Raw genomic sequence first — 16857 nt, forward strand, 5'->3', positions numbered from 1 at the left:
CTAGACAGACAATCAGCAAGGAAGTATAAGTCTTGGACAATACACTAAACCAAGTAGAACTAATAGACATCTATAGAACAATTCATCCACCGACAGCAGAATACTGTCCAAACTTCTCAAGTACGTGCAACATTCTCCAGGACAGGCCATATCTACCGTGCCATACGATACGCTAGGTTATTAATATCCTCAGTAAATTTAGTAGGATTGAAAATCAGACCAAATACATTCTCGAATCAAAATTCAATGAAATGAGAAATGAACAACCAAGGAAATTTGGGAAATTTATAAATATGCAGAATTAGTATACTCCTGTAACTAATAGGTCAAAGAAAAAGTCAGAAAGGAAATGGGAAAATATTTTTATAACATTAAAACAAATAGGGCAGGGCTGGGGTTGTGGCTTATTGGTGAAGCACTTGCCTCACATGCATGAGGCACTGGGTTCCATCCTCAGCACCACATAAATAAATAAAATAATAGGTATTGTGTCCATCTACAACTAAAAATTTTAAAAAATTAAAAACACACACAAACAGGGCATTTAAAAACACCACATTTGAAAACTTATAGGATATACATAAAGCAATAGTTAGAGGGAAATTAAGAGCTATAAACACATATGTTGAAAAGAGAAAAAATAAACACCTCATTTTTCACTTTGGGAAACTAGAAAAGGTAGAGCAAACTAAATTCAATATGAGATTAGTGAAGAGGGAAGGGAGTGCTAAAGATCAGGGTTGAAATAAAGGAAATAGAGAGTAGAAAAACAGTAGAGAAAATCAATAAAAGAAGAATTTTGTTCTTGGGAAGATTACCAGAATAAAAATCTCTAGAGATTAAAAGGTTTGCCAAGAGAAAAAGAAGACTCAAATTGCTAAGAGAGGGGGTGACCTACTGACCTTATGTTATTATTAACAAGTTTTGAGTAATAAGGATATTAAAGGAATACTGTGTGTATGCCAAGAAATTAGGTAAAGGGAGACATTCCTAGAAGACGCAGCTGTTGACTGACTCAGGAAGACATAGAAAATCTGAACAGACCTTTCTATAGTAAGTGGAGAGACTGAATGAATCTTCACAAAACTTCTTAGAAATAAAGAGTCCAGGGCCAGATGACCTCACTGGCAAAGTCATTGAAACATTTAATGGAAAATGACTTCTTACCAGTAATCTTTCACAACCTCTTCTAAAAACAGAAGAGAAAAAGTCCTAACTCACTCTGCAAGGCTAACAAACCATAATACCAAAACCAGATAAAGATATTACAACCAGAAAATGAAACTCCAGTACCCCTCACAGATATTAATGCAAAAATCATAAAAAATATTAGCAAATCAAGGGCTGGGAATGCAGCTTAGTATTTGAGTGCTTGCATAGGATGCACAAGGCCCTGGTTTCAAACCCCAGAATTGTATTGCACAAAACAAAACAAACAACAACAGCAATAAAAATTGAATCCAAGAATATATAAAATGGTTATGCCCATAACCAAATGGGGTTTCTCCTAGGAACAAAAGGTTGGCTTAACATCCCCAATCAAGCAATTTCACATATCATGTTAATGGAATAAAAGACAAATCGCACAAGATTATCTTAAATACAAGAAAAGCATTAACAGAATCCAATGTCCTTTCATGATTTAAAAATAAAAGAACAGGAATAGAAAGCAGTTTTCTCAGACTGATGAAGACCACATATAATAGACCCACAGCAAAAAACAAAAGGCATCTAAGTTGGGAAGAAGATAAATTATCTGCATACTACATGATCTTGTGTCTAGAAAATTCTGAGGAATTCACCAAAAAATCTATTTGAACTAACCATGACTTGTACGAGGACGCAGGATACAAGAATGAGGTGATGTTTTGAAGTTGCTTATGGGATGGCAAGTGCAAAACTCTGTGCATATACTGAAAATGGTTGAATTCAACACTTGAGATGGGTTAATTCTGTGGCCTGTGAATTTTCTCTCAGTAAAACTATTTGAGCTATTTGTAGTTTGCGCCTCATTTGATGTATAAAAATGTGTTTTCCTGAAGGCATGTAGAACTTCAAACTGTAGGAATTAAAGGAGACATCATTATATCTCTCTTCTGGTATAATGGAGTTTTCTTTAAGAGTATTTCTTTCCATAACTGTAAAATATGATTACATGACTGCTCTCAGTTTAATGACAAGAACAGCCCCTGGCAGTAGAGCTGTCAGGTTTTCCTGGGCTGCCACCTGGAAGGTAGGAGTAGTACCCTTGTGAACCTGTAGTCTTCCCTTTTCTTCCTCTGCCTTCCAGTGTGACATAAAGTTCAAACAGCAAAGGGAAGTTCTAGGTCCACTTATGGCACTGTAGCTTATTTCCATTCAAGAACCCTTGCTCCAGATGTCAATGCGGATAGGAAAAAAAGAAGAAGAAGAAGAATACAGCCCTTGGGAGGCTATGGATAAGCACCTAAATCTGACCAGTGGGCGAGATGAATGTTTACCTGGCTTCTCCCCGAGAGAGCACTTGTGGTTGTGCATCCTGGCCCACCTGGAACTCCAGGAGTTAGCGCCCGTCTTGTTCATAGTCTTCAGGTCTCAGATGATGATCTTCAGAGTCGTGATTACTGCTAGAAATTGAGCGGGGATATCAGAGCAAAGAAGGAGCAACAGGCTGAAGAGTTTCATATCTGAAGTTAGCTTCCCTTTAATTGTTAGTTAACCCTTGAAATATGCAGAAAGAAGTATGCAGAAGGACCCAGGAGGTCTGCGACCTGGGGAGCCCAGCACATAAACACTGTCAGAATGCCCAGAGAACTGAGCTTAAATTTCATATTGCTGACCAAGGAGACAATAATGCTGGAGGGACAATAATGCAGTATGAGGGTCTTGTCAGCCCCCTGGAAGGACCACAACTTGGAGAAAATGTTGTTTCTAGAATCAGAAGTTTGGACTTTTTACTGAACTAAGAACAAAACCAGATAGGCGCATCCTAGCAGACTGTGAAAGAAAGCCTCCCTACTTCAGTTGTGAGCAGTAATTGAACGCCTGCTGTCGCACTTTCAGGGACAGCAGGGACAGAGCTCTGCTCAGCTCCGTGAGCCAGTATGCAAGCAAACTCCACGTGGCAAACGAGTCAAGAGCAAAGGTGACTGATGCTGAAGAGAAAAGCAGTCAGTAGAAACCAGCCATGAGGTTCCTGAGACATTGGAATCATGGGAAAAGACTTTAAAATGATTTTCAAGTGTTCAAGATCAGAACGAGGGCACAGAGATGTAATATCAGCATAGAAATAGAAACTGTAAGAATTACTAAGTAGACGTTCCAGATGTAAAATGTTGTATATCTGCCATGGATAATTTGCAGGGTAAATGGGAAAGCATGTTGCATGACAGTGGAATAAAGAATGGGCAATTTTAAAGATGGAAGCACAGAGTTTATACAGTCTGAAAAAGAGAAAATGGTATTTTTAAAACTTGAAGAGAAGCCCCAGGACAGAAGGACCTTCATGAAGATCAGATGGGTTTCTTACCTTGACTGTGGTGATTGGTATCATGGTTGTATGTCCAGACTCACAAATTGTATACATTAAACCTCAGGGTATTTTGTATGTTAATCATACCCCCATAAAGCTCTTTAAAAAACTTGAAGGGATTCTGTTCATGATTTCTTACTATCTTCTCTGTTTGGGCAACTTTCAAGATTAAATATTTTGTCTTCATTGTCTGAGGTTCTGTCTTCCAAGTGGTCTAGTTTGTTGGTGATGCTTTCCATTGAGTTTTTTTATTTCGTTTATTGTCTCTTTCATTTCAAGGATTTCCATTTTTTTTTTTTTTTTTTTTGAGAATCTCTATGTCTTTGTTGAAATGATCTTTTGCTTCCTGCAGGTGCTCTTTCAGCTTATTGGTATTATCCTTCATTGCCTGCATTTGCTCTCTTATCTTATTCTTTGCTTCGTGAATCATCTTAATCATGTATAATCTGAAGTCCTTTTCTGACATTTCTTCTAACATACTGTCATTGGATTCTATTACTATAGAATCTAGATTTCTTTGGATCATTTTCTTCCCCTTTTTTTTCATGTTGTTCGTGTATCTTCCCCTCTAGCAGTGCAGATCTGGGGTATTGCAGATTTCCCCCTATAGGCTTATAGTGGCTCTATAGGTTTCCAAAACCCTTTCTTTAAGGGGAGATCAATATTAGCAGTGCCCAAATCAGACACTATGCAATCCTAGACCAAATAGTCCCTCTGGAGAGGGATTGGAATCAACTGGAAAGAGACATGAGGAATCTTCTTGGGTTATAAAGATGTTCCAGTCCCTTTCTGGGTGGTAGTCAATGAATTTATAGAGCCCTAATAAGTTAACTAATTGATGAACTTGAGACATGCATTTTACTGAATGCAATTTGTACATAAATGGAGCAGTATTTTAAAAGCACAAGGAATAAAAGCACATAAAGTGCATTTTTTAGAAAAGAAAGTTCAGGCCGCAAATTGAAACTAAATTATTCAAGCTTTCATTTAACCCTTAGAAACTCAACATTTGCTTATTTCCTCAATTACTAAAAAATTCCACATGTGAACCAATGCTGTGTAAGAGTTCCACAGTCTTCCTTTTTGATCCTTAAGAAGACCAAAGTCATTGTGAAACTAAATATAATCATGTTCTACTTGTCAGAAATGCGTTCCCAAAAAAAAAAAAAAGTTGGAGGGAGCCTCAGTGACTTGTGGGATCATATCAGGAAGTGGGACTTACACGTGTTAAGAGCCACAAAAGGAAAGGACAAAGAGCAGGGACCAAGAAATGTTGGAAAAAAACTATGAATGTATTTTTCTTAAGATTGAGAACAAGAGCAAGTTGCCCGTTTTTATCATTCCTACCAGTATTATTCAGGAGAGTCTAGATGATGAGGCAGGATAAAGAAAAAGAAGTAAAAGGCATCAGAACACAAAGGAGGAAGTAAAATCATTTTTATTCCTATAGGACATAATCATTTGCCTAGAAACCCTTATAAAACTGGGCACAGTGGTGCACACCTGTAATCCCAGTGGCTTGGGAGGCTGAGGCAGAAGGATTGCGAGTTCAAATTTAGCCTCAGCAATGGCGAGGCACTGGGCAACTCGGTGAGACCGACCCTAAATAAAAAAAAAAATATATGCGAAATAGGGCTGGGGATGTGGTTCTGTTGTTGAGTGCCCCTGAGTTCAGTCCCCAGTACCCCCCACAAAAAAAGAAACAAACCCTTATGAAATCTATAATTGCCCGAGCTAATTAATTTAGCAAGGCTGTAGGATAAAAAGGTAATGAAATGTAAATTGTGTTTCAGTAAACTAGAAGCAATGAAAAAATGAAAATTAAAGTTCTATTTAATGTAGCAAAAAAAGAAAAGAACTTAGGCAAGCACTTGGACAAAATGTATTCTAGACTCACTAGTTTGACTAAGAAGGCATGGAAACACAAACATTGGAAAGAAAGCTTTCTGGGACAACTTAAGGAAACTCTTAAGAAATGTGTCATATAACTGAAACAAAAATAGGCATAGATTTAATAAAAGGGTCTCAAAACTGCCATGCTTTCTGAGAGAAGTTCAAAATCTAAATAAGAACTATCACCTGCTCTTGGAGGGGAACCTATTGTCAAAATGTCACTTTCCCTTAAATTGAAGTAGATTGTGTGAGACCCATTCACAGTCCCATTAGGTCTGTGTTTAGGGGAAGAGGTAGAAGAAATTGGAATGTTGATTTGGAAATTTCTATGGAAATGCAAAAGGGCTTAGAAAAGGTAATGCAGCTTCACAGGTGAACAAAATTGCAGAACTTGATCTGCAAATTTTCCTGTTAACAGCACCCACCGCATTAGGAAGTTAGAGATCAGTTCTAGGTCTACACGTAAAACCCTCAAAAGATCACATATATCTTCTGAACATAAGATCAAGTGGTTGTGCTCCTTGGCATTTACCAACATGTTGGAAACAAATGCCTACGCTAAATCCTGCACATGGGTTTTATAGCAGTTTTATTGATAATTCCCAGTCAGAGAAGCAGCAACCAAGATGCCCTTCAGTAGGTGAATGGTAAATAAACTACACAGAAGCATTTGAATGCTATTCAGCAATAAAAAGAAATGAGCTATCAAGCCACAAAAAGACGTGGTAAAACCTTAAATAATGTTGTTGAATGAAAGAAGCCAGTCTGAAAAGGATGTGTTCTGTACAATTCCAGCTATGACATTCTGGAAGAGGCAGAAATAGGGAGACAGTAGCCATCAGTGACTGCCAGGCAACAGGGGGATGGAAGGATAGACAAAAGGTGGACCACAGACAATATTTAGGGCAGAGAACCTATTCAGTATATACTATAATGGTGAATACATATTATAAATTAGTCAAAACTCATATAATACATTAACACAGAATAAACCCTAAAGTATGAACATTAGTTCTTAGTAATGAATCAATATTGTCTTCTTATTATAGCAAGTCACACTAATACAGATGTTAGTAGCAGGGAAACTAGAGGCTGGTGAGTGTAAGGATATGTGTGGGAACTCTACTTCCTGCTCAATTTATGGTAAACTTTAAAAATAAGACCTATTAATTTTCAAAAACTTCTCGCTGAAAGACATTACAAAAAAAAAAAATTAAAAATCAAGTTACAGAGGAGAATGCTTGTACTACATAACCTGACAAAGGTCTAAAGTCCAAAATAAAGAACTTCTGCAAATCGGTAATAATAAAGCCAACAATCTAATAAAAATGGGCAAAAAATTGAATACAAATAGCCAGTAATCACATGAGGTCCTCAGCTTTATCAGTCATAGGGCAAATACACATTAAGCCCTAATGAGATGCGTTTTCATAACCACAGGCTCAGACAGACCAGCCACACCAAATGGTGGCAAGAATATAGAACACCGCCATTGCAGTGGTTTAGTGCTTTGGAAAACAGCCTGGCAGCTTGCAGAAAATTAAACATGCATTTACCTTGGTATTTTGACCTCTAGATTTTCCCCTCAAGAGAGAAACATATGTCCTAAAAGAGCGAACTATTCACCCACTTGAATGAACTTCAAAACATGTTGAACAAAAATGCCACATACAAGAATTCATATTTTGCTGGGCACAGTGGTGCACACCTGTAATTCCAATGACTTGGGAGGCTGAGGCAGGAGGATTGCAAATTTGAGACCAATTTCAGCAACTTAGTGAGACCCTGTCTCAAAAAAGCATAAAAAATAAAAAGGGTTCTAATTCAGTAATTAAGTGCACCTGGGTTCAGTTCTGGTCCCCCCCCCCCCAAAAAACAAAAGAATCCTTATTCTTGGGGTTTACATGAAGATTTAAAACAGGCAGCCATAATCTGTGGTAGACTTGTGGGGGAAGGAAGGGTGGATTCACTGGAAAGGCAAATTAAGCCTTTTGAATCTCACTGTATGTAAGATAATTGTTTTCTTGTGCCTACTGATGATGTGTGGTTTGGTAACAGTGTTCCATGAACACAGTGTGTGATATCAAATCAGGGTAACTAGCACTTCTAGTTCCTTAACATTTTCTATTCTTTGTGTTGGGAGCTTTAGAATACCTCTCTTCTGGTTCTGTATGAAAAAATAGGAAATTATTATAAACCATAGACATCCTACTGTGGTGTTAAATGTACGAACTTATTTCTCCTGTGACACTTGTGTCCCTTTCCTCTTTACCATGCCAAACTCTAGTGACCACTGTTGTTCTCTCTACTTCTATGAATACAACTTTTATCACTTCAACACGAGTGAGTTCATGCAGTATTTGTTTTCTGTGTCGAACTCATTTCACTGAGGGTGATTTCCTACTTTTCTTCCATGTTGCTGCAAATGACAGGACTTCATTGTTTTTATGGCTGAGTAGCATTCCATTGCATGAATGTGTGTGTGTGTGTGTGCGTGTGTATTTTTGTTTTATATATGTTCATACATACACATACACACCGTGTTTTCCTTGTCTTTTCATCTGTTGGTGGACACCTGAGTTGATTGCTATTGGGAAAGGTGCAATCACCATGGCAGTACAAGTATCTCTTTGATATACTGATTTCACTTCCTCTGATTGTATATTGGTGTATTTTTTTTTAATTCAGTAGCCTTGCCAAAATAATAGAGGAAGATTTCAGATATTTCTACACTGAACAAATTATGATAATGGTGGTGGTGATGATGATAAATCTTATTTAACATTTTTGTGCCGAGCACTAGCCTAAGCATTTTTTATCTTTTTTACGGGTGGGGGTACTGGGGGTTGAACTTAGGGGTACTCGACCACTGAGCCACAGCCCTAGCCCTATTTTGTATTTTATTTAGAGATGGGTCTCACCGAGTTGCTTAGCGCCTCACTGTTGCTGGCGCTGGCTTTGATCTCTCTATCCTCCTGCCTCAGCCTCCTGAGTCGCTGGGATTACAGGCCTGCGCCAATACGCCCGGCAGCATTTTGTATCTTTTATCTCATTTAAGCACGTGTAGGTCAGGTATTCTTGCTATCTCTGTTTTACTGAGTCATGACAAGGCTCAGTGCTGTGTGGAGGTCACATGACTTTTGCAGGTCTGCACTCATTCAGACACTGAGGCCTGCTGTGTGACAACTGGACTACATTCTTTCTTGACTAAAGTGCCCAGATCTTAAGCCCTTATCAGTGGCAAGAGGAAATGGGACATGCATAATATTAAAACATGTAGGATTGTAAGTCATATGGCATATTTAGTTCTAGAGTGGATGGTGTGTGTTTCATTGTCTATAATGCTAACACCAGCAAACTTGGGTGCTTGCCATTTCGCAGCATAACTTTGTGGTGGACTCTTGTGCACGGTCTCCTGTGTTTGGACATACCTGCTTTCAAGTTGCACATAGGCAAAATTCTAATCCTCCTCTGTGCTAATTTCTGACTTTGAAGGGGTTCTCTGAAAACGCTTTTATCTTTTTTCTGTAGTGATGAACTTTAATGTTGGACTGACTATTCTAAGTTCTCACATAATAAGGTGTACATTTTTTGTTTGGCTTGGCAGTAGACTCCTGTTTAAAATTCTTTTAATCTGCTCATTCCATGCTTTCCATATTCATCTTGATAGCTCGTGGTTCTCTGAACAGTTTTGCATGAGTTTCTTGCACTCTTGAAACTTGCTTTTGTGACTCTTCCTCAGAACTTGCTAAAAGTAGATTTTTCAGCAATTTGCTGAATTTTTGTCTTCCTTGGAGTTGTTTTTTCCCCCTCCACTCTGGGGAAATAAGAAACAATTCATATACTAGATCTAAAGTTTCATTAAAATTGCTTATGCCCTGTCTCGGGCATTTTAAGTGGGCCATCTGTCTAAACATCTTTCTCTTTTTTTTCTGATCATTTCCTCGACTTATTCATGAACCGTGGGAGGGCTCCTTTGAGGTCTCCATGTAGCTGGTCTGTCTACCCCCGCTGAATGCATCTATGTGCTTGCATAACATAGCTTTTCACCATGCTGGAAATTCTCTGAACTTGGTTCAGATGAATGGCCCACTTTCTGAAGGCCTTTTTCTTCCTGCAAAGATTTGTATGCAGGAACTGACCTCAGTGGCTATGGAATGCAGCATATTATTCTGGATCATTTTACAGACCACCCACTGTGAAAGTTATGATGAAGCATTTCTTAATGATTCTTTGACCATTGTCATTGTTTTAACTCAGTATTTCATTCCTGTATAGGTAGTGGCAAATCAAAAACTAGCTTTTCTGATAATATATTTTTTTGATAATATGCCTTTGAGATGATCACAGTTATTGCTAACTGACATACTGTCAGTTTTTAAGTCTATACAAAATATACTTTTAAAAGTGACACATACTAGCAATATATTTTCATTAGTATAACTCACACATTTTTTCACCATAAAATATAGAAAAATTAGGTTTTATTGAGCATTCATTGTGGCTGACTGATGATAATCACAAGTGAACAGGCCTGGTTAAGAGGTTCTTTGATTTGCTTGTAAGTTACTGTTTATGTGGGGTCCTCTTTTCTAGGGGTTTTGCTTCTTTTGTGATTGTTGTGACTTAACATCAACTCTGCAGGTTGCAGATTTAAATTGCACCACTGAACTCTTGGAGTAACGACTGCTTCTCTCTCTAGAAATGGACTTCAGCAGAGGAAACTATGTTCGGGGTATCATTACTGACTGAAGCTCCAAGACCTTCCCCCTCTTTCCATGGAGTTGTTCACAAAAATCTTTCTATGCACTATTTGGAATTTCATGGATATGTGATTTTTTTCTAAAATTTAAAATATGATTTTAGGCAATCATTACCATCGTAAGCATGTGTTTGTTAAATTGAAATCAGCATTTCAAGATAGTTACTATTAGTATATTCTCAACAAATTTGCAGAAATAGAACATGAATCCTTTAAGGTTTGTATGTACTGTTTTCCTTATTTATGTTTCCTTATATATGTTCAGCCCATCCATTTGCTTTAAAAACAGAAAGAAAATAAAACTACTTTCAAATCCATGTAAAGCCAGAGGAATCCTAGCAAATTTTGTTTGTAGAAGAGTGAGCTCGTAGAGGGATTCCACCCTTTTGACTCTCCTTGGGCTCTTGAGGTCTGTTTCACACTGAAGCCTCTTTCCTACGCCCGTTTAATATATCACCTTAAAAAAATGTTGCACCCTGGAGTTCAGTGTGTGATCTGCTGGGCCCACTTTACAGGTGTGGGGTTGTTGTTCTGAAGGGCCGACGGTGGTCTGGGGCACGTTGCGGGGGAGAGAAGGGCTGAGACTTAGTCTCAGAAGCCGGTGCTCTTTCCAGAAGGTCCCTCCTGGGGCCAGCTACAACATATACGAAACAGATGTGGATCAAAATAAAACAATGGAAAAATAAATAGTAGCTGGGTCCCGAAGAGTGGCAACTGTGTCTCGCCACCATCTGCAAGATCGCTTTCTGTGGGAAAATGCGTCTGGGTTGGAACAGGATGTCAGGATCAGCAACTTCCCACCTCCTCGGAAGCAGAGGATGCTTGCATCTCTGACGAGGGTCTCGATGTTCACTTGAGAGCTGCCCGCCTCAGGCCACTGAATCTCGGCAAAGCATGACAGCATGCGGTGCGGTATAGGCCGGGCAGAAGGATGTCACTGAACTGACAGTTAAGGAGCAGATCTTGAGGGAGGAGTGCCCTTCTGTTTGAGAGCAGGGAGGAGAGGCATCCAAAGTTGCCTTGAAGAGGTCTCGATTGTGAAGGAAATGACAGGCTAGGCCTAGCCTGTTTAATCTTTAATACATCCCGTTAATGCGGACATTGTTACTGTCTTAAATTTATTTAAGTAAGGGAACGAAGACTTAACTTGCTCAAGATCAGAAGTAAGAATCTGCAAGGTCGGGTTTTGTGCCAGCTTCTGTGAGTCCCGAGCCTGAGCTCATCGCCACAGGCTGAGTCCTCTGCCTCCTGTGTGCTTGGCTTAAGGCTCAGGCCCAAACAGAGGTACGGTCAGAAAATAATCAGAAATCAAATGGCATACAAAGGGGTTGAGTGGCAGGTAGCTAGATTAAGATTTGACTCGGGGTGAATGACATGAGCAGGGGAGTGGTGTAGATTCTGAGAAGCCACAACTCCAGCAAGCCTGGTTGTAGGGTGACCTCAGCCACCACGGTGCCCCTGAAAGGTCAGGCATTTTGACCATTTGAAGGTGAGCAAGTTATGAAGTCTAGAGAGGTGAAACACGGAGTGCAGGGACCCCAGAGAGTACCCAGGTGTCAAGGCTCACCTCCACTCTGGGCAGGTCCACCTCTCCTGCCCAGCTTGGCACAGACAGAGCAGCTGCTCCAGGGTCTTCTGCTAACCTCCTGGCACCTTCTCCTCAGCCTGCTGGGAGGAGGGGCCTGGGGTGCAGGGCAGGAGAGAGCACTGGTCCAGCTGTGCGAGGCCCTGGGCAGCGTTCCCAGCGCTGCGGGATGAGCGTGCGACGAGCAAATGGGAGAGATGGTGGTGTTCCTTTAGGGATCTGGGCCAGTCAGGGAGGCGAGCACCGTGGAGCGCGGAGCATGAAACACTTTCCTGCCCCAGCTCTTTGCCCACACCTCCTTTTCTTCTCTCCGTGTTGTTCCTGGAACCTGTCCCCCTTCCTTCACCCTCCTTGGTGAGCCTCTGCCCTCTGAAACGTTCTTCAGGTTGCCAGCAAAGCGTGTGCATGCAGTGTACATTTCCGCTGATATTTTTTTACTTTTCTTACATTTTCCTTGCACAACATTTAAAACATTTCCTCATCGTCAGGAAACAGATCAAGCCATGGGTCAAATACAAATATTCACCTCAATTACTAATCATCACCCCCACTGAACATTGTGACTAGTGGTGACTTAGTAATGACAGTTTTTATGAGTTTGATTTTTTTTTTACCCTGAATAACAGAATTCTTTTGGAATTTATTAAATGAAATCATAAACTGCAACTTAAAAAAAATGGCTAGAGACTGAATACTGCAAAGTGCTAATGTTTAGGGCCTAATAACATTTCATAAGTACAAATAATATAAGTATTCAATAAATTAATTCTGAAATCATCATATTTTGTTACTTTAAAATATTGTGGGAAATGTTTATATTCTAAAATGATTTGTTTGATTTTCACTTTTGCTGGCACTTGACCTAGTTTTTCTGGACTGTATAATACTGATCATACGTAGGAAAAGGCCCATGTGTTAGACTAGCATTGTTCAGAGATGGAAGCTTTGTTTGGATTTTAGGTGTTGGAAAAACCAGGATTACACAAGGTGTAGATGTATAGTCTCCCTAGAAGAAAACCAATACTTATTTCTCTTTGGTGTCCCCAAACTTAGCGCCAACCACTTAGTATTTGTTGAACTTGTACATCATTTAGTTTTGTTTTGATTTTTCCTTGAGGCTATTTTGCAGCTCATATACTCAGGTAATTTTTTTTTCTCTAATTCACATCATGAGGGAACATCCTGTATGCATAGATCAGATAGAATAATGCCTAGAAGTTTATTCCTAATATGGTTTTAATCTCATTGACTGTGAAGGGCAGAATCAAACCAAAACAGTTCCCTATGCCCAATCATGCTGGCTCAGTAATTAATTCATTTTGTGTCTCGGAACTTTAAGATGTCTGGCCTAATTGTTTATCATAATTTTCATATGGGCTGGGGTTGTGGCTCAGTGGTGGAGCGCTTGTCTAGCATGTATGAGGCACTGGGTTTAATTCTCAGCATCCCATATAAATAAATGAATAAAATAAAGGTCTATTAACATCTAAAATTTTTAAAAAAAAGCTTACATAAAACTGCCTTGAATGAAAACCAAATATTGGAAAAATTAGTATTGGTTAATTGCTACTCACAACTGCTAATTGTGAAGGACTGTCCCGATTAAGCAACTTAAACTCATAGAGTAGATAGATCAAAGCCCTTGGAAGACATGAAGCCACCCAGTTACCCCTGCACGACTGCTACTGTGTTTGGGGGAGCTGGTTTTTAAACCTATCTAGCTTCAATCTGAAAGCACCCCCCTGCCTCACCCCCAGGCCCAAAGGAGAAAACTTTTAGAATAAAATGTTCAGAAATACATTCTTTGGCAGTTTTAGTCCACACAGTGTCAAAGGAAAATTGGTTTATTGAGAGAGCATAATATAAAATTATTAACTTTTCTTTTCTTTGGATTCCAGAGTGCCTGTTATTAAGCCTGACGTGGCCAAGTGGGAGCTCTCGGTAAAATTACAGGATGAAGATCACACTGTGGTAGCATCAGGCAGTGGGCCAGTGTTCTCCGTGAGTTTTCTTTCTTTACGTGATAATCTTAAAATTATCTGTGAATATTTAAAACCACTTTGACCTATGTACTGATTCTCCTGTTTTGAATTGCTGGCATAGCTACATATTTGTTTCAGCTTCTTCAGGAACCTAAATGTAAATGAGACTCTTTGTTTTCTTATGCTAATTGGGAAACACATACCTAGATTTAGCTACTTTCTAAACCCCCTTCCTGATACCTGACTCTTGAATGTTTAAGGAAAAGCAATGTTGTGGCGTTTGTTATAGAGAAGATCTTCTTTACTCATGATTCCAAGTGTGTGATAGCTGTGGTGGAGGGTGACCTTTCTTTTCGTAGGACTAAACCGAAGCCTCATGCAACGTCATCTTCAGGTTTCATGTTGTGTGTGACATTCTTGAGGCTAAGCTCACTGTGTGGTGACATTCTTTTCCTTCTGCAGAACTTGGATGGTGTCCCTGCCAGAACTGGCACTAGTCTGAATTCTGGTCTGTAGTGAACAAAGTTCATTCCAACTTCAGTGTTTGTGCTGAGTGATGTATTTAAAATCTGTGGTTGGGAATTGCCAGATAAATAACAGGAAGAGTTGCTGTTTGAACTTATGATTTTGCATTTTCAACCTGAACCCAAGGAAGCTGCTTTATAGTGAGTGTAACAAATACTGTGTTTACCCTCATTTCTCTTTGCATGCCTAAATGGCATTGAAAAGTCATTTTGTTTTGGAGAAACAAACGACCTTTTATCAGAAGATTGGAACAGGATATGAAAGTCAAAATGATACTATTTCACTTTAAAACCCCATGAGGCTGCAGGGGCCTGGCAGTTTCTTGGTCGTAGTGAGAAAGTGTGACAAACTGGGGATTTATGACAATTTGTTTATTCCACAAGCACTTACTGCAGGCCTACTGTGTGCCAGATAAGTGCTGGGCTGCCGCCCTGGAGAAGCCAATATTTTTGTGTGGTAGTCAGATTCACAGAAAATGATATGAATTTATAAATTAAGTCCTTGGTTTTCTTTAAATTCTGTGAATCATTCCATATGCCAAAGTGCTAAAATAAAGCTTTGCTCACGGAAAGATAGTTCCACTCAACTCTCTTAAAAGTGAAAGCTGTGATGGTTAATCCATTGTGTTATGATAGCTTTGGTGATAAATTTTTGTGATTCTTTACATTCCTCCTATCTATGTGATTTTTTTTTTTTTTCTTAAATAGCTTTGTCAGTGGGCCCTTAGCCATATGTCAGGTTGAGCAGCAAATTATACCAGTTGAGTAGTAAAGAGCATTACTTTTTCAGTGCTGTGTCTTCCTGGGGGAGGTTGACTTTGTAAAAATGTGAACTTCAGCATAATTTTGTGTTCTGTATTGAGTCACCACTGAAGCTGGCCTGCAATCCGATAGTCCAGTTCAGTGTTTTTCCAAGCAGCGCCCTGCCTTAACCAGAAAAGTGCCCCGTGATGTCTTAGAGCTGTTAATTCTTTGTGCTTGTTTCAGATTCCATGTTGGAAAACTAGAAACCCCGGTCAGATTTGTCTTTGAATTTGTCCTTCAGAATTACCTCCTGCTTCACTTTTTAGCTTCTGAGCAAAGGACATTGAAATTAGTGCATTAAAACTTTCTCTGAAACATACCCACATTGATGTATAGTACAAAAAACTATTTCCCAGTTAAAAAGGAAAAGCAAGGCTGGGCATACAGCTCCATTGGTAGAGTGCTTCCCTTGCATGCTCAAGGCCCTGGGTTCACTCCCCAGTACCACACACACACACACACCAAAAAAAAAAAAAAAAAAGGAAAAGCAGCCTGTTTCCCATACTCACGGTCTTCAGAAGCACCGTAGCCTGGGGAAAAGCCTGTGCTCACGCTGAAGCCCTGGGTCCTAGGCGTTTTTGAGTTGAGCCACTTTCACTTGACTTCAGTGTCTTGAAAGGAGGCAAGTTGAACAGTGGGAGGTAAGTGAAGGCAGGTCGTATGAAGATTTCTGCAGTGTGACTTGTTTTCTTTTAGGTCACAGAACTGTGATTGTTGACTTGATTTCCTGGATCACTTCCTGTCACATCAAGAAAAAAAATGAGCCTAAATGTGACAGTGTAGATCTGGGTTAATGACTCCAGTGATAGTATAATATAAGCAAAGTCTTATTTATTTGGTTCATGGTAAAGCTCAGGTACCCCACATTTTCAGAGTCCTTTAAAAAAAATATTTAGGTATTACAAATTATATTTCACATGAGGAAATTACAGTAAACATATGGATCTTCTATACATTTCTTCAGTTTAAAAAGAAAAACATGTACAAATACAGTAGAGTCTTCTCTTTGTGTCATCCCATTCTGCTCTCTTCCTCCTCAGAGGTGGCAGCTGCCCTGAGGAGCTGTGTGTCTGTGCGTGTCATTACATTTTCAGTACAGGCCACAATAGTAGTAAAAAAGAATGATGCAAAAATATACATAGTACTAAGTGATCCCATTCATGCACATTGTTCAAGTACACAAAGCAAATACAGTTCCATTTGCAAGAACATCACAAAGAGTAAAGTAGTTAGGAATACAGGGCTGAGGTGGAGCCAAGTGGTAGAGCACAGGCTGAGCATGTGTGAAGCCCTGGGTTCAATCCCCAGTTCAGCTCCCCCAACCCCGCCTGCAACCACCCCCACACACCGGTTAACCAAGGAGGCGAAAGACTTGTACACTGGAAACTATGAAATGTTGTTCAGAGAATTTAAAGACAAAAATAAATGGAAAGAAGACTCGTGTCAGAGATTAAATGACTGAATGTGGTTAAGATGTCAATGCTATTCATCACAATCTACAGATTCAATGCAATCCCTATCAAAATTCCAATGATATTTCTAACAGAAAGAGACAATGTATCCAAAACTCCTATGAAATCTCAAGGGATCCCAGATACTGAAAATAATCTTGACAGAAGAACAAAGTGGAAGACCTCACACTCCTGATCTTAAAACATATTACAAAGTTAGATTTAGCAAAACAGGATAATGGGGCATAGAAAGAGACATACAGACCAATAGACATATAGATTAGACGGGAGAGCCAGAAATAAACCCTTGTATGTATGATCAAATGATTTTCGAGAAAACGCCAA

The 16857-nt window shown here is 39.4% G+C and overlaps 1 protein-coding gene across 5 annotated transcripts in view; it reads left to right on the forward strand.

The window, feature by feature from the left end:
* The window catches only part of PCCA (propionyl-CoA carboxylase subunit alpha), a 369734-nt gene that overhangs the window by 226286 nt on the left and 126591 nt on the right, over positions 1 to 16857 (forward strand). For all 5 annotated transcript variants that reach the window (XM_079138616.1, XM_079138618.1, XM_079138619.1 and 2 more), the window contains one exon: positions 13650 to 13752. In XM_079138616.1, the coding sequence (XP_078994742.1) occupies positions 13650 to 13752 (103 nt within the window). The remainder of the gene's footprint in view (positions 1 to 13649; positions 13753 to 16857) is intronic.

Source organism: Sciurus vulgaris, assembly GCF_902686455.1.
Source record: "Sciurus vulgaris genome assembly, chromosome: 4".
Classification (NCBI taxonomy): domain Eukaryota; kingdom Metazoa; phylum Chordata; class Mammalia; order Rodentia; family Sciuridae; genus Sciurus; species Sciurus vulgaris.